Source organism: Colletotrichum costaricense, assembly GCF_030867565.1.
Source record: "Colletotrichum costaricense strain IMI 309622 chromosome Unknown Scaffold_5.1, whole genome shotgun sequence".
NCBI lineage: Eukaryota > Fungi > Ascomycota > Sordariomycetes > Glomerellales > Glomerellaceae > Colletotrichum > Colletotrichum costaricense.
This window is the reverse complement of record NW_026848234.1, coordinates 552242-575230: the sequence shown is the minus strand read 5'-3', so window position 1 is coordinate 575230 and position 22989 is coordinate 552242. Positions and strand designations below refer to the sequence as shown.

The 22989-nt window shown below is 51.9% G+C and overlaps 9 protein-coding genes across 9 annotated transcripts; 5 read left to right on the top strand and 4 right to left on the bottom strand.

Moving 5' to 3' along the window:
• CCOS01_05310 (uncharacterized protein) lies at nucleotides 1-261 on the top strand (the record flags this gene model as incomplete). Its single annotated transcript, XM_060453490.1, has 1 exon — nucleotides 1-261. The coding sequence occupies one exon, from the start codon at nucleotides 1-3 to the stop codon at nucleotides 259-261; it is 261 nt and encodes an 86-aa protein (XP_060315262.1).
• Nucleotides 262-1599: 1338 nt separating this feature from the next.
• CCOS01_05309 (C2H2 type zinc finger domain-containing protein) lies at nucleotides 1600-2590 on the bottom strand (the record flags this gene model as incomplete). The annotated part of the gene is made up of 2 exons (XM_060453489.1): nucleotides 1600-2421; nucleotides 2507-2590. 2 exons carry the CDS (start codon nucleotides 2588-2590, stop codon nucleotides 1600-1602), a joined length of 906 nt encoding a protein of 301 aa, XP_060315261.1.
• A 2217-nt stretch (nucleotides 2591-4807) lies between these two features.
• Nucleotides 4808-6118, top strand: CCOS01_05308 (early conidial development-2; the record flags this gene model as incomplete). Its single annotated transcript, XM_060453488.1, has 2 exons — nucleotides 4808-5801; nucleotides 5856-6118. The coding sequence occupies 2 exons, from the start codon at nucleotides 4808-4810 to the stop codon at nucleotides 6116-6118; spliced, it is 1257 nt and encodes a 418-aa protein (XP_060315260.1).
• A 609-nt stretch (nucleotides 6119-6727) lies between these two features.
• CCOS01_05307 (uncharacterized protein) lies at nucleotides 6728-7008 on the bottom strand (the record flags this gene model as incomplete). Its single annotated transcript, XM_060453487.1, has 2 exons — nucleotides 6728-6883; nucleotides 6952-7008. 2 exons carry the CDS (start codon nucleotides 7006-7008, stop codon nucleotides 6728-6730), a joined length of 213 nt encoding a protein of 70 aa, XP_060315259.1.
• A 445-nt stretch (nucleotides 7009-7453) lies between these two features.
• CCOS01_05306 (uncharacterized protein) lies at nucleotides 7454-8735 on the bottom strand (the record flags this gene model as incomplete). Its single annotated transcript, XM_060453486.1, has 2 exons — nucleotides 7454-7963; nucleotides 8088-8735. The coding sequence occupies 2 exons, from the start codon at nucleotides 8733-8735 to the stop codon at nucleotides 7454-7456; spliced, it is 1158 nt and encodes a 385-aa protein (XP_060315258.1).
• Nucleotides 8736-10102: 1367 nt separating this feature from the next.
• On the top strand, nucleotides 10103-11048 carry CCOS01_05305 (metalloprotease 1; the record flags this gene model as incomplete). Its single annotated transcript, XM_060453485.1, has 3 exons — nucleotides 10103-10315; nucleotides 10369-10895; nucleotides 10958-11048. The coding sequence occupies 3 exons, from the start codon at nucleotides 10103-10105 to the stop codon at nucleotides 11046-11048; spliced, it is 831 nt and encodes a 276-aa protein (XP_060315257.1).
• Nucleotides 11049-12119: 1071 nt separating this feature from the next.
• Nucleotides 12120-12453, top strand: CCOS01_05304 (uncharacterized protein; the record flags this gene model as incomplete). The annotated part of the gene is made up of 2 exons (XM_060453484.1): nucleotides 12120-12296; nucleotides 12358-12453. The coding sequence occupies 2 exons, from the start codon at nucleotides 12120-12122 to the stop codon at nucleotides 12451-12453; spliced, it is 273 nt and encodes a 90-aa protein (XP_060315256.1).
• A 5517-nt stretch (nucleotides 12454-17970) lies between these two features.
• On the top strand, nucleotides 17971-18792 carry CCOS01_05303 (malate dehydrogenase; the record flags this gene model as incomplete). Its single annotated transcript, XM_060453483.1, has 2 exons — nucleotides 17971-18091; nucleotides 18158-18792. The coding sequence occupies 2 exons, from the start codon at nucleotides 17971-17973 to the stop codon at nucleotides 18790-18792; spliced, it is 756 nt and encodes a 251-aa protein (XP_060315255.1).
• A 1083-nt stretch (nucleotides 18793-19875) lies between these two features.
• CCOS01_05302 (uncharacterized protein) lies at nucleotides 19876-21527 on the bottom strand (the record flags this gene model as incomplete). Its single annotated transcript, XM_060453482.1, has 5 exons — nucleotides 19876-20507; nucleotides 20568-20882; nucleotides 20954-21020; nucleotides 21141-21273; nucleotides 21415-21527. 5 exons carry the CDS (start codon nucleotides 21525-21527, stop codon nucleotides 19876-19878), a joined length of 1260 nt encoding a protein of 419 aa, XP_060315254.1.
• Between the last annotated feature and the right edge of the window lie 1462 nt (nucleotides 21528-22989).

Sequence of the window (22989 nt, the reverse complement as noted above, 5' to 3'; positions counted from 1 at the left end):
ATGAAGTTCACTGCCGCCATCTGCCTTGTTGCAGGCTATGTCAGCCTCGCTGCTGCTGCCGGTTGCCAGGTCGAGCTCCTTAACATTAACCAGGCAGTTGTTGGCACTGGTTGCGTGCAAATGAACTACTACGCCAACATCTACGACTCCACCAGACGCGCAGGCTACACTGTCAACGCTAATAGCAACTGCGGCCTTAGCTTCGGCAACATTCAAGTTATCCCCGATGGGTACTCTTTGCGTCAAGCAGGCTACTGTTAAGTGGAGAGGCGTCGGCATTAATCTCGATGATTCTCATGGAGAAGGTTCTTGCGTATTATATAATAAAGACATCAATTCTAGTAAAGCATTGTTTCGTTGTATGCAATCCCATCAATCCACAGTGTGTTGGCTTATTGTTGTCATCAACTCATGTCAAGATCGCTTTGCTGGCCATCAAGTTGACGGAACGAGTGCACATAGCACAACGGTTCCTACTCGCCTTCATTGTTGATTGCCATAGAATGAAGATTCCTGAAGGAATAATCGACGCTGTAGAGTCAAGTACTGTCCTCTGCTTTCTTGTCCGATCTTGCCGACGCTACTAGTAACATATGCATCGGCAGTTAACTATCTAGAAGTGAGTTGCACATCCTTAGACGCTAAAGTACTTCCCGGCCCTGAAACTCAAAATTCCCGTCATAGTAGACTTCTTTGAACTTAATTATGACATAAAGTATTGAATCCGATTTAAGCTTAACTTTAGCTTATTTGAATCAAATTCACCATTACCTTACCCCAAACAAACGCACATGAGACTTGAGTCTATGTCGGGACACTCCTATACAGTCCGAAAGCAACACTGCCGAATTAAATCCGCCGACCTACCTTATGCTCAGTATTATGTGCAAACATCTTTTTTCTTGGCTCAACATGTAAGTTAATGCATACTCTTTCTCAGGCTTAACGGATGTCATCCTAGTAACGTGATTGATGGGCGGCTTGGAAGGCCGGATCATCATCTTGTCCTGGCTCCTCGTATGCATCTTTCACGGTTTGCCATCCCACCACACAAGATCCACTCAACACTCAAAATCGGGACACTTTGCGGAATACCGTCTGATTGCGAACTTCACAGTTGCGAGAATTTCCCTGCTTGTCTCAGTCAAATGTGTTTGCGCTTAGTGCTTGGAGCTATCATTGAACTAGAGCAGCGTTTTGGGCACTGATTGTATTGCAGCTTCTCTTCGTTGATTCATTGCTACCGGTTCTCTCTTGCTTAGACTTCAAGGCCGCTCTCAAGAGAAAGGCCAGCGGGCATACTTCTGCAGGCCAGGCTGCAACATCCCTACTTGATTATCGCCATAGTAAAGGATCTTGGCTCAGGCGTCTGGAGACATCGTATCCTAGCTTCATGTTGTTTAAGGTCTTCTCTGGTTCGAATTATGATGACACATGATTATATGTATTCACTTCTACATAGTGCCACCCGGGCATGGAGTTGCGAGCTCAAGACCTTGAGATAGTAGGTCACCTGCGGCCGTTTGGTTTGGTTGGGAAGCCTGGCTTGACTGCGGGTAACTCTCAGAGGACTGCAGGTGTGCATGACTCTTGCCCCGGTTACGGCACGGTCGAGCAAATAGAGTGTTCCTCTTCCGCAAATGCATCTTGCTGAAGTGGCTCCTCTGCATTGATATCGTCATTAGTGAAGAGTTCATAGAAGAGGCCACTGGAGCTGAATAGGACAATGTCTCCGGGTGGATGCTTGAAAGGGCGCGGAGAACTCACCATGTTATCCAACCGGCTGAACAGCCTGCCACATAATGCGTAGGGGCATGGAATGCTTGGTTTGTGAGAACGAAGATGACGCCTATAGTCCTTGGGGTATGCGAATCCAATACCGGATGACGCACATTCGGGGCGCGGACAGAAGAAAGTCTTGGCGTGTGTTGAATGGTGCTTCCGAAGGTCACAGGCACGCTCAAACACAGCGAGGGATCGGCATGCAGCGTAGCTGCACCGCCAGTCACCATTTTCATCTTGAAAGCCTATCTGGTAAACGTCCTGAGGGACCCAGCTGTCGTCGACGTCCGTTGGTTCGGAGCTGTTCGTCTCGCTCGGACTGGGTTGAATATCGCTAGTAGCAGCGTGAAACCAGTCGTCAGACAGAGCAGTCATGCTCTCGTTCCAACCCGCGGTGTACGTTGTGGGTGATGTATCGAAAGAGAAATCTAGCCCTGGGTCTAAGTCACCCCCTGGCGTGGTAGGAAGTTGATGAGTGATGTCGTGAGTCCCTCCAACTGTATCGTAAGTGGTGGCGAGGTTGCTGATAGTAAGACTGTGGTGCGTGGCCGTATGCATTACGTTCATCAGACCAGATGTTTCTACGTTGACCAAGCTTTGCGGCTCAGGCAGTGTGTCCAGGCCAGACGCCATGGTAGTCTGAAAATCGAAGTGTCGGTCAGATGCATCATCTCTCTGTACTCGAGTAAGTCTCGCCGTTACGAGTAAGATCAGCAGTACGTACGATTGTATCCGGAAACTCTCCATCATTGAAAGAGAATGTAGCAGCAAAGTAGTGGTATTCGTTTAGAAATGACGCGTCGAACATGGTGAAATAGAAGATTTTGTCCCGTGGAAGATCCGTATCAACGTGAAAAGTTGCTTCTACAGCACGGCGTAGTAAGAAGAGGCTGGTTTACTTGGAGGCACTCGACCAGATAAATGTTTAACGGCATTTTGGTTGAAGATCTCTCTTAGTTCCTTGGTTTGCGAGTCATTGCAAGCAGGGCCTTTTGTTGATGAGCATGGAGGAATAATCACGAGGGCCAGGTTTCGCGGCATTCCCGTCAGATGAGTCGCGTGCCGTAGACGAAATACAGCTGTAACTTAAGACTGGCAATTGATAGGATGAGCGGCCTCCGTCAAGGGGCTCCGAGATCGAGTAAACAATTGGTTGGCTTGGTTCAATCTAATTATCAAGGACTTGAAGTATCCGTATCTACGAGCCGTAATCGGGGTTATGGAAACCCGCCCCTATGGTTCAACAACGATGGAAGATGATCGGCGAGAATAAGCTTTGCTGGCGTCAAACCATGATATTGAGTCAATTTGCTGCCTGATTTAATTAAATAACCTAAGCTCTCAATCCATCTACCGCGGTGCCTAGCGTCAAAATACCACGTTACAAAATCCTCAGCCATGAGCTTTGCAAACGTATGGTAATTCTAGGGTATTAGACTGACTGCCCAGATCCAGGTTACTTTCTGCCTTGTCACATTGAGGCTGTTAGTGGGAATCCCGTATATCTCTCATCGTGGGAGACACGGGCTGAAGTCCGCAGATAATGAACATTGATGAAAGTCTGAACACCGTGGGGCATCTCGCCATCACACTAAAGAGCCAAGGAATGCTCTGATTCTTTTGCGACCTCTCTTCCATCAGATTGGAGTTACTTGGGGCTTGTGCTCTCTGGCATAGAGAGAAGGACGCTTTTAGGGGTATCAGGGGTCTAGCCTTGATAATCCTCCTTTCGAGAGGACTTGATGCGACTTTTGGCCTTTCGTCTCTTGGTTAAGGATGACCGCAGAACTTTTGACATGCGGTCACCTCCGCCGATCTCTATTATAATTTCTATGGCGTAGGTTCACCTGTAACTTTGTGGTTGATTGTAGAGAAATGACTATAGTAGGCAATCCTGTCACCGCTGCGGTTCGAGGATTTACGAGTTGCTACGGGAGGTAGGCTAGCCACCTGCTTCAGCGAATCCGGACACCAGTTTTTGCTGTTCGAAACCAACCTGATAGTCATTCTACCGCGTCATTCCGCGAGACCACGCTGGCCGGTTCTAATTATCATGTGGCGATTGATGATGCAATCGAGTAAGTAAACACACTGGCACGTCCCGAACTGTCGAGGAGACGGCGTGTCGCAAGGTGAGGGGTATTGCACGCCTAAGTATGGCAGGTCGCAACAGAGCTCCTAAGCCAGAACTACCTAGACGGGTGAAGCGTAGAAACAGTGCTTCTTGAAGTTGAAAAGCATGGCAAAATACAACGCAGAGAGGTGTTCCGTGACTCGAAGCCAACAGAACCTCTAAAGGTCATTTTAGTGGCTTCAAGGGATACGCAGAGCTTATGGAGTATATGCAGGGCAACAATGCCAGAAGCTCGTCTTGTGACGTGATCAGATTGGTAGATTGTGGATGGCCGCGCCATCAACGCTATACACATTAGCCTGTCGTCTTTTCCACCTATGACGCTGTGGAAACATGTTTGAAGCAAATAGAAAGGAGAGACTTCAAGCAAGGAAAGACACCGAGTTGTACGAGTTATTAACGATGCTTCAAGTTTGTTAGTGGAAGTGCTGTGTGCCCTGTGCCTTGATGTGTATAGAGGAATAGTCACTTAGTAATAATGCTGCTACTCTGAGAGTTGCCGTGAACAAAAAGGCGATCAAAAGCTGGGGAATCAAAAGACCTTAATGATTTCGACCCCTGCACTTGATCAATGCGCCCGGCAAGCGGAAACTGATGGATCAGCGACGCGGGTGTCTCCAGCTGCTTCATGAAGGTGGGCCGACGGAGTGCTGGCCGCCAGTATCGCGCGAATCATGAACGAATCCGACCGGGAATAATCCACTGAGTACACCTCTTCAACGTTGCGGCCGATGCAACTGACAAGGGTACGATTTGCTTCTTGTTCATAGACAGACTACAAGTCTTCAAAATGTATATAAATCTTTGGCCGACAACGAAAAGGACAGCCAGTCAATCCAATTCAAATCATCACTCGTTCTCATTCATTACTTCTACGTCCAAAAGAACACCATGTCGCCCAAGTCGAATCCCCATGTTCTCATCATCGGTGCCGGGCTAAGCGGCCTCACACTTGCTCAGATACTCCGCAAGAACAACATCTCTTTCTCCATCTTTGAAAGGGACAGCAGAGCCGATGCTAGAGCTCAAGGATGGGCCATCGCCTTACACGGCCCTCTACTAGCTGAACTATCGGCGTCGATGCCCGCAGACCTTGGCCCCATCGAACAAACCAACCATCTGAGCCCTCTCGACCATATCCCGGCACAGTTCGTATTCTACGACGTCAGCAAGCCCTCGTGGCGAGTTGGTGTCACGGACGATGAGACTGGGAAAATTGTTCGTGCCAACCGTCAGCGTCTCCGTGACTGGCTTCTACAACATCTGCCGGTGCAGTTCAATAAACGTCTAGTACGACTCGAGGAGCAAGACGACAAGGTGGTGGCACACTTTGAAGATGGAAGCTCGGAGACCGGAAACATCCTTGTTGGGGCTGAGGGAAGTCGGAGCTTGGTGCGTCGGCACATCTTGGGCGGGCAAGATGTCATGACGCCGCTCCCTGTGGGCTCGCTAGTTGGCGAAATTGAACTCGAGGTTAATGAAATGAAGCATCAGCTTGAACTGGGTCATTCTGCCTACATCGTCTTGGACTCATCGCCCGAGAACCGATGGCAAGCAAGCCTTTTCGCCGCCATGAACAAGATCAGCCCGGATAAGAAGACGGGGTACTTCTACTTCATCCTTCACTGGATCGACCAGGAAGCTGCCAAGAGCACAGAACAGAAGCCATTTTGGACCGTTACCGCCTCACGAGAGGAGTTAATGGCATTCGCGAAAGAAAACACGAAGAATTATCCCGACAGTCTGCGCGTGTTAGTCGACAAGGTGCCTGTTGAGAGATACAAGAAGCCGGGGATTGTGCTTCAGAGTGTGCAATTGACAGTCGATCAACTGCCTGCTGGCAGGATCACTCTGGCCGGGGATGCCGCTCACTCGATGACGCCATGTAAGTATGCAATCATGGATTGAAGGGAAGTCAAAGCTAATCCAATCCCCAAAGTCCGGGGAGAGGCCGGTGTTTGTGCACTGACAGATGGCTTGAGGCTGGGCGACGCCATCACAAGCATCCACAACGCTGGGGGAAAGGGTCCCGATGTGGTGAAGTACATCGGCGAGTATCGCGACGACATGATTGCTAGAGGAGCAAGAGCTATCAGTGTGTCCAATCCGGTGCTGGAGGATCATTCCAAAGACGCTGAATATGAGTTTTACACGTGTGGAAAGAAGGTCTTGCCGCTCTCTGAAGAGATTATCACCATTTGATGTCTAGCTGCCACTCCCGTCTATGTTTTTCCTTCTCTATTAGTTTTCTATTCAGACTTCCTCTCACTAGACCTCACATACATGAGTGGTAAAACGCGTTGTTTCAAATCCATCGTCAAGTTTGTGTCTTACTTTGGCCATGTATCCTGCGTTTATCGGCATGTTTTGATGAGATGATAGAATGTTACACTACTTAAGCATTTTGTTCCATTAGTACAGTACACCCAGCACAAGACTTCCCCCATTGTCACAATAATCAAGATAGAACAAAGGTAGTTTACCCGCAGATCCTGAATGTGCTATCTTGTAATAGTAGGGAGGCAGGACTGAGAGGGTGTCAACAGCATGGTGTTACATATCATCCAGCCGAGCTCCCGCCTGCTTGTTATTTGAAGCGCATGAATAACGGAAGGAGTGGTTTCACTGTTGTAACTCTTTGTTCAATTCAACCATGGTATTAAGGCACCACAAGGAGCCTAAGTAGCGGGTATCTTGCCGCAACTATTTTGTCCCCCTCAGATAAGAGTCGTAGATACGACCTGCAACTCTGCGGCAAGTGGGCGCGCTATAGGCACATAATCAAGGCGACCCTGATGCTAGCTGGATACTTCATTTAGGGCAGTTGGCCACATTGGAAGACCCAGGACCGTTTCTCGTGCAAGACTGTCCTTCCTTCCCGTCACAGCTGCCTGAAGAGCAAAACAAGCGGACGCCGCTGATGTTCTCCTGACATTCTCCCTTGGCCGTGCATTTACCCTCCTGAGCCTATTTGACGATCCGACACGCAGATTAGTGGACTGATTTAGAGAAATGTGGCTGGTTTGGTGACATACCAGAGCAGTGGTTGCAAAACCAAGCACCGCAGCGATGAGAAGCTTGTTGACCTGCATTTTGATGTCTGATTAGGCGGAGTGGTGGTGCGGGTAGTTAACGTTAGCCGCTGCGGTGCTCGGGAATTCCACTGGGTTCTTATATGCTCTGTTGACGAGGAACATGATCTGCATTGCGAGAGAGTTACAGCTCGGAAAGTATGGACGGCTTTGTGTTTGAGGCTTTGATCACTCCGGTGTACCACTCAATCTATTTCAGACACGACCACCTGGTTAGAGTTCATAAATTTTGGAGCATAGCCACAGGCCTTCATTCCCGACGAAATAGACAACTTGTTGATCACCCAGTTTTTCGAGCCTAAGAAGGAAACAAATTTTGATCACCTTTCAGTTATTGCAATACGGAATCCCAGACGAAGCGTTAGTAGTTACATCACAGCTAATCAATTTACACAACCAGCGTAAACCTTCGCAGCCCAAGTTTTCTCTTATGACTAGCTGTACTCTATAGAACTCTGCCGCCATCAATGCTCCCGTGTTCAACAAATGTGTAAGACTCTAGAACAGAGCTGCTAACACCAGTCACGAGATTTACATTCGATACCCATAGCGAGACTTCCCTCTTGCAGGAATCGTCTCCAACAAACTTTTGACCCACTCTCAAAAGGTAAACAACCCGAACCTTCTTCAACTGCTTGAGGAAAATACCGTGCATCTTTTTGATCAATCTCTTCCACCACTCCTTCGGATACGTAGCACGCAGGTTGTCGGCAACCAGCATTACATCGTCCTGTAGCCGATAGACACGCCAGTCTCCCGAACCCACGCTATCATTCGTAAAGAAGCCTGTAGGGGGTACAGGGATGCTACCGGGGCCTTTCGAGCCTCTGACTGAGCCGAAGTCGTGTCCAACAGTTGTCTTGATGAGCATGACCGAAATTCTCTGTGCAGTGGTGAACGGAACGATTGAGCTTCTCTCGAGGCGAGGAGGCTCAATAGTGTCTATCTCTTGTGCCTGCAGTGAATAGATCAGCAAGAAGGTTTCTCCTCGGGAACTAAGTTGGCCTGGACGATGAGATTCGGGAAAACAGTGTTCAAGAATAGTAAGATATCGATAAACGAGGAAACTGAAACCATACCTTAGATCCATGCTGGTAAAGCACAAGCCGGGACTTGTGCAGAGAACGCAACAGCTCAATCTGACGATCCATGCTAGCCGCCGCGATGTACGCCTTCATGAAAACCAGCTCGATAATGGCGATACTCCGCAGTGTCACATAATCCTTCAGCCTCATAGTCGTCGAACTCTTCAACACCACCGCAACATAAATGAGCGAGAAGAAGTTGACAAACGGCGTATCAGACCACACAAACCGCCCCGCTCGTCGCAGAGCGAGGATAAACCGCAACCAGCTTCGACGGCATGAGAAGACAGACACGACGAAGCAGAAGCCAAATGTACAGGCGACGAAGACGTTGAGAACCATGTCGGACAGGAAGAGGTTCATGGCGATGGCGGAGGCAAGTGATGCGCTCAGGAGGAGAAGGCCCGTGTTTGTGAAGTACAGCTCGGCGAGGTCGCCATCATTGTCGTTGGAGAGAATTGAGGTGTACCCGTCTAGGAGAACGGAGCGAGAGTTTGAAATTCCAGGTTGAGTCTTGCGGCGGAAGGGCGCCAGCCTGATGACGATCGTAACGAGATTGAGAAGTTCTTTAATGAGAACGGTCAGGCAACTGTGCAGAAGCAAAGCGCTCGCGAAGTTGATATCTTCATCCCAGGTGACCATATCGTCTTGGTTTAGAATTGCTGTTTTCGCGAGGTTGAGAGATAGAAGGAGTGAGACCAGGCTGGATGATGATGATGAGCAGCAGGCTGCCGAAAGCCGAGGGATTCCCATCCTTGCACAGCCTGCCTCGAAGCGAATAGATGAGGCGTCACTCTAAGACACATTTGTGAGCTTCTACGTCCACTGTTGTTTCTCTTGGCTGAAGTAAGGCAGTCCGAAGTTGGTGAGGATATTTCAAGTGTATGCTCTTGGGAATTGAAACCCATACAATCTGACAAGAAGAGGACGGTAACCACTTCATAATCATGACTTAAAGGTTTTTCTCGTCTGTCTTATACGTTTCAGCTGGCTTGTCTTTACGAATTTACATGAGTGAGCCCCATTGCAGACAGAATCTCGCCTGCAACCTACATGTTTTCATTCCCGGAAGACATTAAGACCTCCACAACCCCGGCAGTTCAACGTGTCTCCGCTGCATCTGGCTCTAGAACGCACTGAATCTCCCATCCCCAGTCTTATAGCCCTTTCCCCATCATTTCATTTAAACCCTTTGGCCAATTAATGTATGGTAGGATGAACCTACTGTGTAGATGAACTTAAATTTTCCGCTCGAGGCGATCTGGGAGCAACTACATTATAGAGCTCTTGTCGCCGTTGCCTTGCGCGTCTACTACTTTCCGAAGTGGATCGACGTCTTGTTGCATATAGTCAATGAAAACAAGAATAGAACGTCTAAGTGGCCATTGGCATTGTGTAAGGTTCCCTCTGCGGTTTGTTTGTCATTGACTCGACAGCCATGTATGGTTGAGTATTCCAGAAAAGGAACCCACTGATGCATCATCTCTACGTGATGAACGTAGGCTAGCTTTCTGTTCAGGGAACGGAACGACCGGCTTCGTTGCACCGCATCGAAGCTAATGTGTTAGAGTTTCGAGGCCACAAATAGCTTTTCTCTGAGAGCGCTCGGTGGTAATGCACATAAACACTGGGAAAGGTGACCAAATCATGTTGCATCCATGTCAGGTGCAGCATGTCGTCAACGTCTAGAAACAAATCTACGTATCGCAATATGTTTCTCAAGCGACGTCATTGTGCAAGTCGGTTCGGATTCGTTTCTTATCACCTTCCCTAACGAACAATCCCTGCAATGGGGTGCTAATCAACCCTCCGCCAATCTATCTTAATGAGAATACGAAGTCTTGGAAAAGCTTGGCAAAGTGGCTACGCGTGTGCCATCATCCCCTACCAGCCCATGTTGAATCTTTATTCGATTTCCAAAATAAACATCGTCACTCACTGAGAGAACCTGCCCTCGCCGGACTCAAAACAGTCTTTACCGTCGCAGGAACCGCATTACAGCCGTCGCGATGCTGTTTTCTCTGCTCTTGAGTGCCTCACTGGCACAGGCATCCCTGCACTCTCTAACTTTCTTCTGCGGAACCCCGGACCCCAGCGATCAGCAAATCGCCAAATCGCTAGCAGGCAGAGACGTGAGCAGCGGGAGCAGCATTCTCGCAGCCAACATTTCCGTTCCGGTTTATCTCCATTCAATTGCCCCCAATGAAACGGCTCTCTTGAGTGTATGAGCATACTCATGTATTGATGATAGGTTGCCGAACTGACCAGACTCCAGCAAGCCACCCTCGAAGCGCAATTCCAAGTCCTTCACGACACCTTCAGCAAATACGGCATCACAATGACCCTAAGCGGCACCTCGCGCACAGTAAACGCAAGCTGGTCAACAGTCACAAACCCAACCGACGAACTCGCCATGAAATCCGCGCTCCGCAAAGGCACCTACCAAGCCCTCAACATCTACGTGCAAGCCATCCACCCGACCCTGGGCCGCTGCTTCTACCCGGAAGCCGACGCCTTCCCCGGGTCCGAGACGTTCATCCTGGACGGGTGCCAGATCGACGCCAATACGGTCCCCGGCGCGGACTCGCCTACGGGGAACGACCGCGGGTACATGGCGGTCCACGAGGTCGGACACTGGTTCGGGCTGCCCCATACTTTCCAGGGAGGGTGTACGGGGACGGATTTTGTGGAGGACACGCCTGCGCAGGCGACGCCGTCTTGGAATTGTACGGTTGGGCAGGATACGTGTCCCGGTTTGCCGGGCGTGGATCCTCTTTACAACTTTATGAACTATCAAGCAGAGTAAGTCTTGTCACCTGGAGATATGTCGGCCAAGTTGCGCGGTGGACTGACGAGATCTGTAGTAACTGTTGGAACGAGTTCACGCCTGGACAAGTGCAGCGAATGCATGAGCAGTGGGCAACGTTTAGGGCGAACAGCACAGTCTCAAAGTGAAAAGGCTATCCTTCAGCCCTGCACTTGAAAGAACATCAGCTTAATTAGAGACATCTTGCACTCGACCTGCCATGGATGCACTTATTGAGAGGAATCGCGCGTATCCGCGGCATCATATCAACCTCGACGACGCGCCATCAGGTCGTCCGCAAGCCAAAAAAATCATCCGAAAGCATCTAAGGCCAAAAAGAAATCCAAAGATGGTGCAAAAAGGCAAAAGAAACTCCTCGACGGGGAATTGAACCCCGGTCCCCTGCGAATCGTGGGATTTCCCCGGTGACAAGCAGATATCCTCACCACTAGACTATCGGGGATTGGTGGATGTGAGCATCCAGTGATAGTTGGTTGGGTGGGGAGGCGACAAGCTGCTATATATAGTGTAGCCAGAGGATGGGCCCACAGGCTTCAGCGCACGAGCATGCAGCGACCTGTCTACCGCCCCTCAGAAATCTTGCGCATGACAGAAGGGTAACGAATTGCTTCCTGATGGATGTAACGGAAAGTGCGTTCTCTACTGAAAGCCAATATGGACCCTGGATGGGATTAGACATGCTCTTGGTGTTGTAAACAGGATTATGCATCTCACAACCCTGACCTTTTGCCAATAAGTCCGGTCAGCACACACACACCTCATCCTTCGAAGCCCGCCAGTCCCACGACGAGCCAAATATAAATGGCGGGGTTCATAGTAAAGCTCATCTGTCAAGAGAAAGAGGTGGCTTACACGCATCACCGGGGATGGTGGCCCGCATACGGCACCTATTGGGCCCGTCAAACGCTACCAAAAAATCAACCACGTATGAGGCGACCGAGGCCTCGACGTACCTTGGACATTCTCTTGCTCGGTGATTTGGAAGTTCTCATGCAAAGCCAGGCAAGAATGCCAAACGCATCAAGACTGCCTCGCGGCCATTGACCGGCCACAATAGCCACGACAGGAAACCTGAAGCCTCTGTGACCATCAACCGTCACTGCTAAACTGCGGACCAACAAGTCCAAGCAACTCGGAGTACGCCTCGCCGGTGCAGGTAGAATCAATCATGTGAGAGCCAGGCCAGGGTTCAGACTGCCATGCTGGCCACCTTCCTGTTCATCCGGTTCGGCTTCCAACAGTGTCAAGACTATGAAAATCATGAGCAAACATCCGACATCCGCGTCGCTAGCGCCAACACCACGACCGTCGCCTCACCGCATCATGTCCAACGTAGGCGACAAGCGCATTCCACGCCCGACCCTCCTCGTGGCCAAGTAGGCCAAGCAAGCTAAACGGTCAAAGGAACAGAAGAGGACTCCGACTGACAATCGCTAGCGCGATAATGGCAAGCAAGCTCGGCAGACCGCGGCTGTAGGCGGTGTAAGCGAGGTCAATAGCGTGCGCTGGGGAACGATGGACGCTCTGTCGTGATACCTACACTGCAGTAATGCAGCATTGCAGGTAGGTAGTCCAACGTTGGCATGCGACGTAAGCGCCCATGCTCAAAACCATGAACGTGGTGATTGGCTCGAAGAACGCCATGCGGCCGCCGCGGTCCACTGCCGCGATAGTCGTGAGAGACTGCGAAAATTGGAGAAAGTGCTTTGTCGATTATCTGCAGATGTGCTACGGCAGGCTGTGCCTTAGTCCGCCTGCGTGCTGCTAGAAGCGGGAAGACTTTCTGTCTGTGTGACATGAACTAGCCGTCTGGTGTGCCTGTGAAGAGGGGGTTGGGACCGCAGAATCGCGTGGTGGTTGTGACGGCCTCATGGGCGAGCCCCTCTTAAGAAATCGCAGGCATCTGATTCAGAACAATGTATCTCGGAAAGAGTCCGAGCAACGCAGAAGACGTAGAGGAGAGGAAAATACTGTCCGAGTGCCATCGGAGCCGCTTCGGCGTGCAATTTCGGGTTCAGAAAACTGGTGTGCTACTCTGCGCGACCTCATCTGCGCCGCACGTAGCGTCGAGAGCTCTTGTGGAGGGAACATCGGTCTCTGGACAACTTGCATACCCATCCGTGGTGTATTCAAAGTTCCAGAAAACTGTGAGAAATGCAGGATTGCGGCACGTCTCTCGGCCACGTTTTGAACCTCATTCGTATAAGTCGAGAACACTGCAGTTTCCAGAAGCTTTGCTGTCAACGCAGGCAGTGCTGTATTTGACAATGTGAATTGGATGCTTGACGTCGATCAGACGGTCACAAACACATGGTACCGCTCTCTTGGGTCAACCGGCCGGAAGAAAGAAGACCACGGTCCAACGATCCCCCAGCAAAGAAAAAGCTGATTCGGCAGACTGCGCCTCGTTTGTCAAGCCGACTTTCCAAATATGATTGTCTCGAGGGGCTGGCATCAAGATCAATGATTCAGACTCAATTCCGACCTGCCGCCTTCGTCGCTTCAAAGGCACCGCGCAGCACGATGGAACTATTAGGGGTTTCCAAAGTCGCATTCAGTCCCTGTAGTTCAGGAGGTACTGATTGCTATCATTCAAGGATGTGATGCTCGGTTTGATCGCCGACACACTGGCGAAAGTATGGACGAACCCCAAATGTAGGGCTTCGCGAAAAGGGTGATCCTCCGCGTACAAGTGGGTTTGTTGGGTCGTCTGGGGATGAATTCCTGGAGACCAGCAGAGTTGAGCAACAGGGACAGCTGGGAACCTGAAGGGATTCGCAAAGGCTGTGGTCAGTGCGCTGTGCTCTGAAACGTAGGCTAAGGCTTAGTGGCCGTTTGAAACGGGAAGTTTCCCCTCGCTTGGAGGCCCCGAGGGAACGAATCTCAGCTCGTCATCTTTCAGTCGCCCGCAACGCGACACTCCGGAGGAATTGGCTTTGGTGTCTCTGACAAGTCATGCCTGATCAGACAATCTGCGGGCGGCGCGGAAAATTTGAGACGTCTTCGAACACGAGGACTTCATCCCATGCCAATGTTTGCGATCGGCTCAGGGGCTTAGATTGCGTGCAAGGCTGTCGGTAGTGCTTGTCTTGGCCCGACCATGTCGTTGGTCTTTGTCCCTTGCCGGCCAGCCAAAGTCCTGGTTGATGGATTGGAGCCTTGATCAAGTCCCAATATGTGGAAACTTTCACTGAACTCATGTGGAAAATCTTCGTGCCTGAAGCCATCGTGAGAGCGGTTGCTGTAAGCCTCGAAAGCTGATGATGATTGCGACATTTGTGATTCAGGTGTTGGTACGTGAAGCTTATTTCCCAACGGAGATTCCGCAGCCCTGTTCCCACAATTTCGCATTCAAAGTTCAGACCTGAGGGAAGTGTGTATTGAATCTTCAGGACACGGAGCTCTGTGTGCGCCCGTCGTCAGCTTCAAGGACGAGGCTGCTCCGAGCTTGAGTCGTGCACAAGGAACCGTTGGATAGGCACCGGTGGCCGGCACCGTCAGATTCTACATTCCGGAGAGCGATTTTACTACTCGATGGCCCCTGAGAAATCTAGCCGAATCTGTAACACTGGAGCTGCCCAAAGTCGGTAGCACTGGAAATGTCACCGGCGTGGCATTGCAGATCCCCAAACATTGTGACGTGACTGTACGAGGTTTCAGGTTCGCGATGTTGGTTCGTCGAGCTGTAAAGGAGTTGCCATGATACCATGGAGGAGTTGGATCAAAGATCTCGTCAGGAGAAGGGAGTTCCAGTCGCGTCTGAATTAAAGTGCTGTCGTGATGTGATGGCACGGAGGAGATCAGTGGAGCAACGGCCCTGTCCGCCACTGTCCCCGTGGTGAACAGTGCGCTTTTGCGAGGTTGCAAGGAAACGAAACGTTCTGGATGCAGGGAGAAGGGCGCCGAGAAACGGGAGAAACGGCCGGTTGAGTCGGAACTTACGGACGGTGGAGCTCATAAACGGCAGAACCTTCGTAGAGTCCTCCGGGGTTTACCAAAGGTGAGGCCGAAGAGTTCTCGGAACGAGATGACTCCAGATAGCCAAACGAGATTGGCAAGTCTTTTCGCGACTGCCACGTTTTTGCGTCCATGTGTATTTTCGGCCTGCAGACCGAAAAGTGATTGCTTCCCAAAAATAAAGAGACCTGCCTTTGGTCAGAAGCCCGCTTATTGAGCCAGTAAGCAAGAGGGTGGACCTCTCAAGATCTCGGTCCTCCGAGTAGCCGTGCTATATTTCGAGTGTCTGCTTAGCGGAAGCATGGCAGCCGACCCCCGCCACCGTCAGCCAGTCATCGTGGCTCGAATGCGGATTAGCGGCGGGCAGAAGAGGCGCACGAGGATGGAGTCGTGAGGGGTTGAATAGACCGCCTAGCCGCGCCCACCCGCGATGGTCAAACGGCCTCGAGGTAGAACGGAATGGTGAGGTGACATTATAGACGTTCAAATGACAGACCCGACTCCTGTGAGGGTACCAAAGGCGACCCTGGCACGCCTCGAGCGCCACATTGAAGAGAACCGGTGGGTTGCAGTAAAAGAAATGAGGTATTTTGACGACGCGAGAATGAAATGGAACGACAAGTACGAATTCTGTATGCGTATTAGCGGACGTCTTAGTGGGACTCGAGGCTTTTCGAGACAGCTACAGCCTACATGGAGGGCGAAGGTTTGCAAAACAGGCGACAGAGTTGGCACCATGTCGGCTATCTTGGACCCAGTCACGTAGGATCTTGGAGGGGTCCAAAAATTCCACAAAGCCAAGAACGGGCTCGGAGACAACCAAGAGTCTTGGCTTCTAGAGACCCGCGCGCTTTGCAACGTATTACGACGTGCTTCAAGAGCCAAGAGGGTAACCAAGAATGACTGTCAGCGACTCGCTGGCAGACGCCATCTGCTCTCTGGATGACAGCGCCGTCTATTTTGTTGAAATTCCTTTCTCTGATGAGTTGGACTAAACCCGCGCATCACCGCGCCAGGGTCAGCGCTTGGTTCGTGATCTTCGGAAGATGAGATTGCCGCGGCGTTGGTAAGTTCTGACTTGTGGCTGTGTGGCACGTAGGATTGTCACTCTGCTCTCGGTGTTGTGTTCTATGATTCCAGACGCAGTCAGACGGGTGGGACTTGAGCCATGCGATGCGATGCCATGCGATGTCATGAACTCAAGGTCGCCAGGCTCACCGTGCAGGGTCCTGGTATTCCACAACTTGTGGCCGCCTTCTACGAGGCCAAGATCCGCATAGGCCGGCCGAGCTCAGGTTGACCGCAGGACGAAATGACTTGCCCGTGACGGTGTACGATGTGTGGACGTGCAGCACTGCAGAGAACGTGGTGTGCCCTGGCCGTAGACTCGTACGCAGTAGAGGCAGAAGAAACGGTCGGAATTGTGAAAAGTGACGGTTGACGGAAGAAGCTGCAAAGGGCCGGCAAACAGGCCCCTCCCAGCCACTGGCAACCCCACCACTTTCTCTCCTGCCGTCTCCAGGTCCGTTGGTCAGCTGCCTTGGTGCCTTGCGACCTTAGACGCGCATTGCGCCAGGCATCTCCGCAGTCTGCTTGTGTACGTACCGTTATCCTCGAGTGTACGTACCTCTCAGACTTCTGCCATGCTCCGTCCTCCTCCTCCGCGACCTGCCGTTTTCTTTCCAATCTCCTTGGCCTCGACCCCCTTCGTCTCATGTCCAACCAGGAAGAGGACAACCTTCTTTTCTGCCTCGAGGGATTTGTCCAAGGACCCTTGTCTATCCATTCTGTCGGCCTGCCTTGCGAGAAACCGACTCTCTTCCCCCTTCTGGGTGGCACAGGAAGATGACACACATTTCCATCTTCATCCCGAAAGATACCCTCCCGCCTCGCGTTCTGCCTCCAAGAGTCAAAGCCACCTACCTACCTTGGATCAAAGGATGCCCTCGATGGTAACGGCAGGGTAACCCTCCAAGACGGCAGCGACATGAACCTCCAAGCATGGACCAGGGGCAATGGCACGGTAGGTAGCATCAGCAACACAAACTGAGCATTGGTACATTCTCAATGGGTTGCGTCCGTGATTCCTTTCCTCTATTCGGTCTGTCTATCTCGCTCTCTCTTCAGTGTCTCCATCCTGCTGCACTCATTCATCATGGACTAGATCCAGATGCCATCATGTACCCTGGCCAGGAGACCCAAAGGCACGATCCCCCCTTGCTCCGCCTTGCATTCTGAAAAGGAAGCCTACCTTGTCAGACCCGAACCCCAAGTCTTAGTGCGCCTCCTTCGGGTGTGTGTGTGTGTGTGTGTGTGTGCAAGTGTGGTGTGGATAGATGGATCTCTACCCTCACCTTCACACTGAGATGGGTGGCAGGGTTCGGTCGTCCGTCCGTCTCATCCACAACTCTCTTTAGTCTTTTTTCCCCCTTCCTACCAAGCTTTCGAGCAACGAGCAACAGACTTTGATGATATAAAGTCCATCTCCCAGTTCCGTCCCGTCTTCTCAATCTCCCGGCCCGTCTCACAGCATAAACCTTCCTCATCTCTTCGACGATTTCCTTGTTTCCAACTCTCGATTCGAATCACTGCTTTTCAGAAAACATTGTTCATCCATCCTCATCTTGCTCTCAATTTCATATTTAGTAGCACCCGTCACCCACGTTAGCTCTGCATCTCTGTCTCGGTCAAAGAAGCACCACCTCAACCACCCCAACCCCATCGCAGCGCGTTTAAGCGCCGTACCTATTCTCAGCTCAAGGAATTGCTCCACACACCAATCCCGTCCCCCCGGTCTTGTCTCTAAACGGCCCGCCGCATTCCCCATTTCCTGACCGGAGCCGACGCAACCTGCCTGTTTCCCTCCAAGGAAGCGATCTAAGAAAAGAAATCACTCCAATCTCTTATTCCGGCCCTCGTGCGTGTGTCGTGCATATTTTCGGTGTGGTGGCCTGGTTGCTACTGCATATATCTTTTACTCTCCTCCCGCCTACTACTCGCGTTTACACATCTAATCATCCTTCCAACACCCGCGGATCACCACCCTCTTCTCCACCTCCTCCTCCTCCAACAGCCACCCAGTCAACAGCCAACATGCTCGCCAAGACATTCCTGTTGCTGGCCTCCCTGGCTCTCGTCTCCGCCGCCCCGGCCAAGAGACAATCCGGCTGCGTCTCCAAACCTACGGCTCCGACCCTCCCCGTCAACGGCAATGGTATGTAAACCAACAACACCAACTTCAAGCTAAGAAGAAAAGCATCACTAACACCCACACCTCAAGGCGTCGAACTCCCCGCCCCGGCAGCAGACCTGGTCCTCAAGCACATCGCCCTAGGCCACGGTATCCAAAACTACACCTGCACCTCCGTCAACGCAACCGCCATCACCGCAACGGCGACCGGCGCCCTCGCAGGCCTCTACGACGCTCAACCCCTCTACCCCGCCACCGGTCCCGCATCCCTCGCCTCCGTCGACATCTTCAACGGCCTCACCACAAACGCAGTCTGGTCCACCCCTCTCCCCCTCACCTCCGACGGCACCTCCAAATTCGGCGCCTCCGCCACCTCGCCCTTCCCGGCCAAAGCCGACCTCGTCATGCCCGGCATCGCGCCCATGAGGCAGCTCGGCGTCCACTTCTTCGACAACACGGGCGTGCCCACCTTCCAGGTCGGCGAGGACTTGTTCAGGGGCGCAAAGCTCAACGGCACAAAGGCCCCGGCCTCCGCTGACGTCGGCCCGGAGAAGACTGGCTCCGTTGACTGGCTTTTGCTTGGTGACAAGGGCGGCAGCAAGGGTGTCACTGCCGTCTACCGCGTCGTCACGGCCGGCGGCGTCGCGCACCAGTGTACCACCCCCGGTGCCACCGACAGCGTTCCGTACGCGGCGTACTACTGGTTCTACGGTCCCAAGGCATGAAAAGAGAGCCTTGAATCTCTCACTGGGATGACTCTCCAGGATGAGTCTGGCGTTTAAAAAACTAAATCGGGGTTACAACGGCGTTCAACGGTTTTATACCGAGGATTCTCTTCACAGAACCCGGAACAAACTTTTCTTCTTCATCATTCACTCACCAAAATCATATTTGGATTATATACCCCCAGCACGGACGGATCACGGGTTCGGGTACACTTAAGACATAATGTGGCTATTGACTTACTCCACTCGAGGAGGGAAAGCATCGCAGATAGATGTTGGGGCTTCATATGCTGTCACTCTCACTTTTTATTTCAACTGTATCTACTTTGGCGTTTGACGGTATATAGTCTCGTCGGGGGCAAACAAACTACTCATTTACATCTCACACCTCTCTGGTTACGAATCGTATTGTGCAGTGACAGCCATTTGGACTCCGACCCGCTCGCTCTGCGTTATTGCTTCCTATCATGGTCATGACGTAAACTTGCTTGACGATAGCATGCTGTCAACTTGTCAAGAGTCCAGGACATATCAGCAGAACCTGAGAAAAGCCCGCCTGATATTCTCAACTGAAACTTGCATGAGTATGCCGCCATCTAGGCCACCAGTGCACCGATCCACATAACCGAGATGAGTAGAAGCGTTCAGTCCCTGCGGACACATCACACACGAACAGAGATTAAGAACCGACAAGTAGCCGCCCAAGGGACGATAGCACTACAAGCGCGACATCGCATGATAGGGAATTAAGTAAATTTGGGGGCTGCTGTCATCTTTGTCGTGTTCATTCAACCCCTCGGGCGATCCAGTCCCCCAGTGTTTCGACTTTGTCCTCCTCTTTTCTCTTCCTTCTCTCCTCTCCTCCAGATGGAAGAGCGGCCGTCATCAAGATCAATACCACCGTTTTCTAACGCTGATCTCTCTCCTCCTCCCCACCTGACGTGTAAAATCGCGGAAAGACATCACATCCAAAACAAAATTCTGAAATTGCCCGCCAGAGTCTGCAAACCAAACACCGATTTTGCTAGTCGTTCATGCGCGATTCCGCGCAGCGCACCAATCCATGAAGAACTTTCAACGGCTTTATCTCCGGTGATCGAGGCCGCCAGCAAGGTCCGCCTCCAGGCCGCCTCCTTGGCCGCCGTACTCCTGAGGCCGAGGGTCCGAAGAGCTCCATCCCTGGTTGCCTCCGGTGGGAATTGGCACTTGGCCGCCACCCTGCTGTCCAGCAGCCTGCGTGCCGGCCTGGGTAGCTCCGGGGACGGTGCGAACCAACTGGCGGAAACGGTAGACCTCATCCAGGATCATCTTACGCATGTCGCCAACATCTTCAACGACCTCAAAGTCGAAGTTGAATGTCGTGGGGCAGTCGGGCTCGTCGGAAGCATCATGCCAGATGTGCAGGTAGGGGTGCTCAAGAGCTTGCTCGACGCTGATACGGCTCGAGGGGTCAAAGGCAAGCATGCGATCGAGGAGGTCGAGGGCGTCAGGGTTGGCCTGAGGGAACAGGCTGGGGAAGGTTTTCTTAGGCATGAAAGGAAGGTTGCGGACGTATTCCTGGGCGCGGGGCGAGCCGATGCGGGACAAAGTCTCTTCGTTGGGGGTTCCGAGAATGTGCAGGATTTGGTTCAGCTGGTCGACGTAGTCACGACCCTTGAAGAAGGGACGGCCTCCGAGAAGCTCGGCCAAAATGCAGCCAACGGACCAAACATCAACTATCGCGTGGTTAGCATCTCACTCAAATGCAGTTATGCAACGCCTTCTGGGATACGTACTAGCTTTGGTGTAGCTTTGGAAGCTCAGCATGATCTCGGGAGCACGGTACCATCTGGTAGCAACGTATTCCGTCATGTAACCAGCATTCTCCTCAGGATCGACGGAGAAGCCACGCGCCAGACCGAAATCGCAAATCTTGAGCTCACAATCGGCGTTGACGAGCAGGTTACCGGGCTTCAGATCACGGTGCAGGACGTTGGCGGAGTGGATGTACTTGAGACCACAGAGGATCTGGTAGATGAAGGACTGGAAATGGGCGTCGGTCAGCGGCTGGCCGGATCGGATGATGGCTGCCAAATCGCATTCCATGAGCTCTGTAGCAGAACAAAAGAGTTAGCACAGCTGATTCGACCGGGGCGGCGGATGCACGCGATAGAAAGCGTACCCTCGTAGAGATATGTCTCGTTGAAGTTATCGGGTCGGGGGATGTCCATATCGTAGAGGCAGGTAATCTGTCAAAGCGGGCAAGTCAGCTTTCATTTTCTGGCGTGGGCGGTGGTGCAGCCGCGTGGCGATGAGGCTGCGCGGGGTACTTGGGACAGCTTCGAAAGCGGGCATAGGGGAAGACTCACGTTGCGGTGTCCCCTGAAGTGCTGGAGCAGCTTGATTTCGCGCAAGGCGCGCTTGGCCAGGATCTTCTTGCTGAACACATTTGTGACCTTCTTGATGGCGACGCCCTCCTGGGTCTGGTTGTTCACGGCGGCGCTGTGTGAGGGGAGTATTCGTCAGCTTCTTGGCCAAATGGCGGGGCAGCGGTGGTGGCAGCAGCATCAGCATCAGCGCCAGCAGCGCAGACAGCGACAGCCGATGGGATGAGGGGAAGAGCAGGTTAAAGGTCGCACGCACCAGACAATGCCGTAAGCTCCCTGACCGAGCTCCTTGGTTACGGTGTATCGCTCGTCGACGATGAAGTCCTGGTTGAAGACCTTGAAGACCTTGCGTCCTTGCAAATCAGCCATGTTTGCGAGGTTTGTGTGCTGTTCGTTTGGGGGAGGTTTTCGAGTTGGTGTTGGGGTTGGAGCTGTTGTTTTTTCGAGCTTGGAGGATTGGCGTGTCGGGCTTGTCGAGAAATCGAGGGGTATCTTTGGCGAGTCAATCGAGGCAAAGGTGGGGAAGCAAGCAAGGAATGCGATGCGATGCGACAGTTGCGGAACAGACAGGGTAGCGGGATCAACCGAAAAGAACGGCTCGTCCAAGCAGTGACAACAGCAGCAGCAGTGACAACGCTCGACGCGAATGGGTGAGGGGATAGCAGGCTGTATTATAAAGATAGGCAGAGCAGCGTCTGTTGTTTTCTTCGGAATCTTTCCTCGGTGAAATATGCTGGATGACAATGCGGTGTCGCCGGAACAATTCTCGTCTTTGTCCCGCAGTGGAGGGGTGAGTTGGGATGAGATGTGAAAGGAAGAAAGACGGGAGGAGAGGAAGTGAGCAGAGGGAGGAAGGTCCAAAGATATTGTGCGATTCCTCAGGTACCTAAGGTACGGTAGGTAAGGAAAGTAAGGCCAGGTTAGTTAATGGGCAGGAGCAAGAGATAAAGTAGAGGTACCACACCACAAAGTGTACCTTTCACCTTACGTCTTAGGATAGGACGACGGGGAAATGGCCTTGAGGGGAATTGGGGAGGGGATGATGGGACTGGACAGGATCAAATGGGATGGCCAGACCGGGAGACAGCGCCTTATGGGATGGAGCATTCACAGTTTGAGGCAAGAAAAGGCGATAAAATGGTCAAAGGCACGAGCCGAGGGGGAGGGTTCCATTTGGGAGGGACTGTCATGGACCTGACATTTGGATAGTGGACTTAAATGGACCTGACCTTCTGGGTCCTTGAACAGGGACAGAAAGCAACAAGGAAAAGGCAGATGGAAAGGGGGGGGCAAGGCAAGCAAGCAGCTGTATTGGCACACTCCATTTCATTGAAGACAAGTGGGATCTGTGGGCTGGCTTGACTTGAGGATTGTGACTGGACATTGGATGCTTGGGTCCTGACACCTGGAGATGCTGAGACTTGGCCCAAGGCTGAGTGCGGTGAAGTATTGGTAGACTACCTACGAATACCTAGTACCTTGGATGACAAGTGTGTGGATGTATCCGTACTTCTTCTTGGTACCTTGTTCAGATTGATGGTAGGATATTAGGAGAATGAATGGAAGAGAGGGGTGAGAGGGGTATGGGTACTGCGTAGTGGGCTGAAGCTCCCCCCCCCCCCCCCATCCCGTGCTCTTGTGTCTCTGCCTTACGAGGAAGCCCCGACCACGTTGCAGCACTCAAGGTACTGGTGCTACGGTAGTACCTGGTGCCTAGCTACCTTACTTGAGTAAAGTATCCGTAGTTAGTCGGCTGTCTTGAATCCAGTCTAACCAATGTCAAGCAAATGGATACATCAAGAGCTCAAGATTTTGAGCTTCCTGCGTGGGA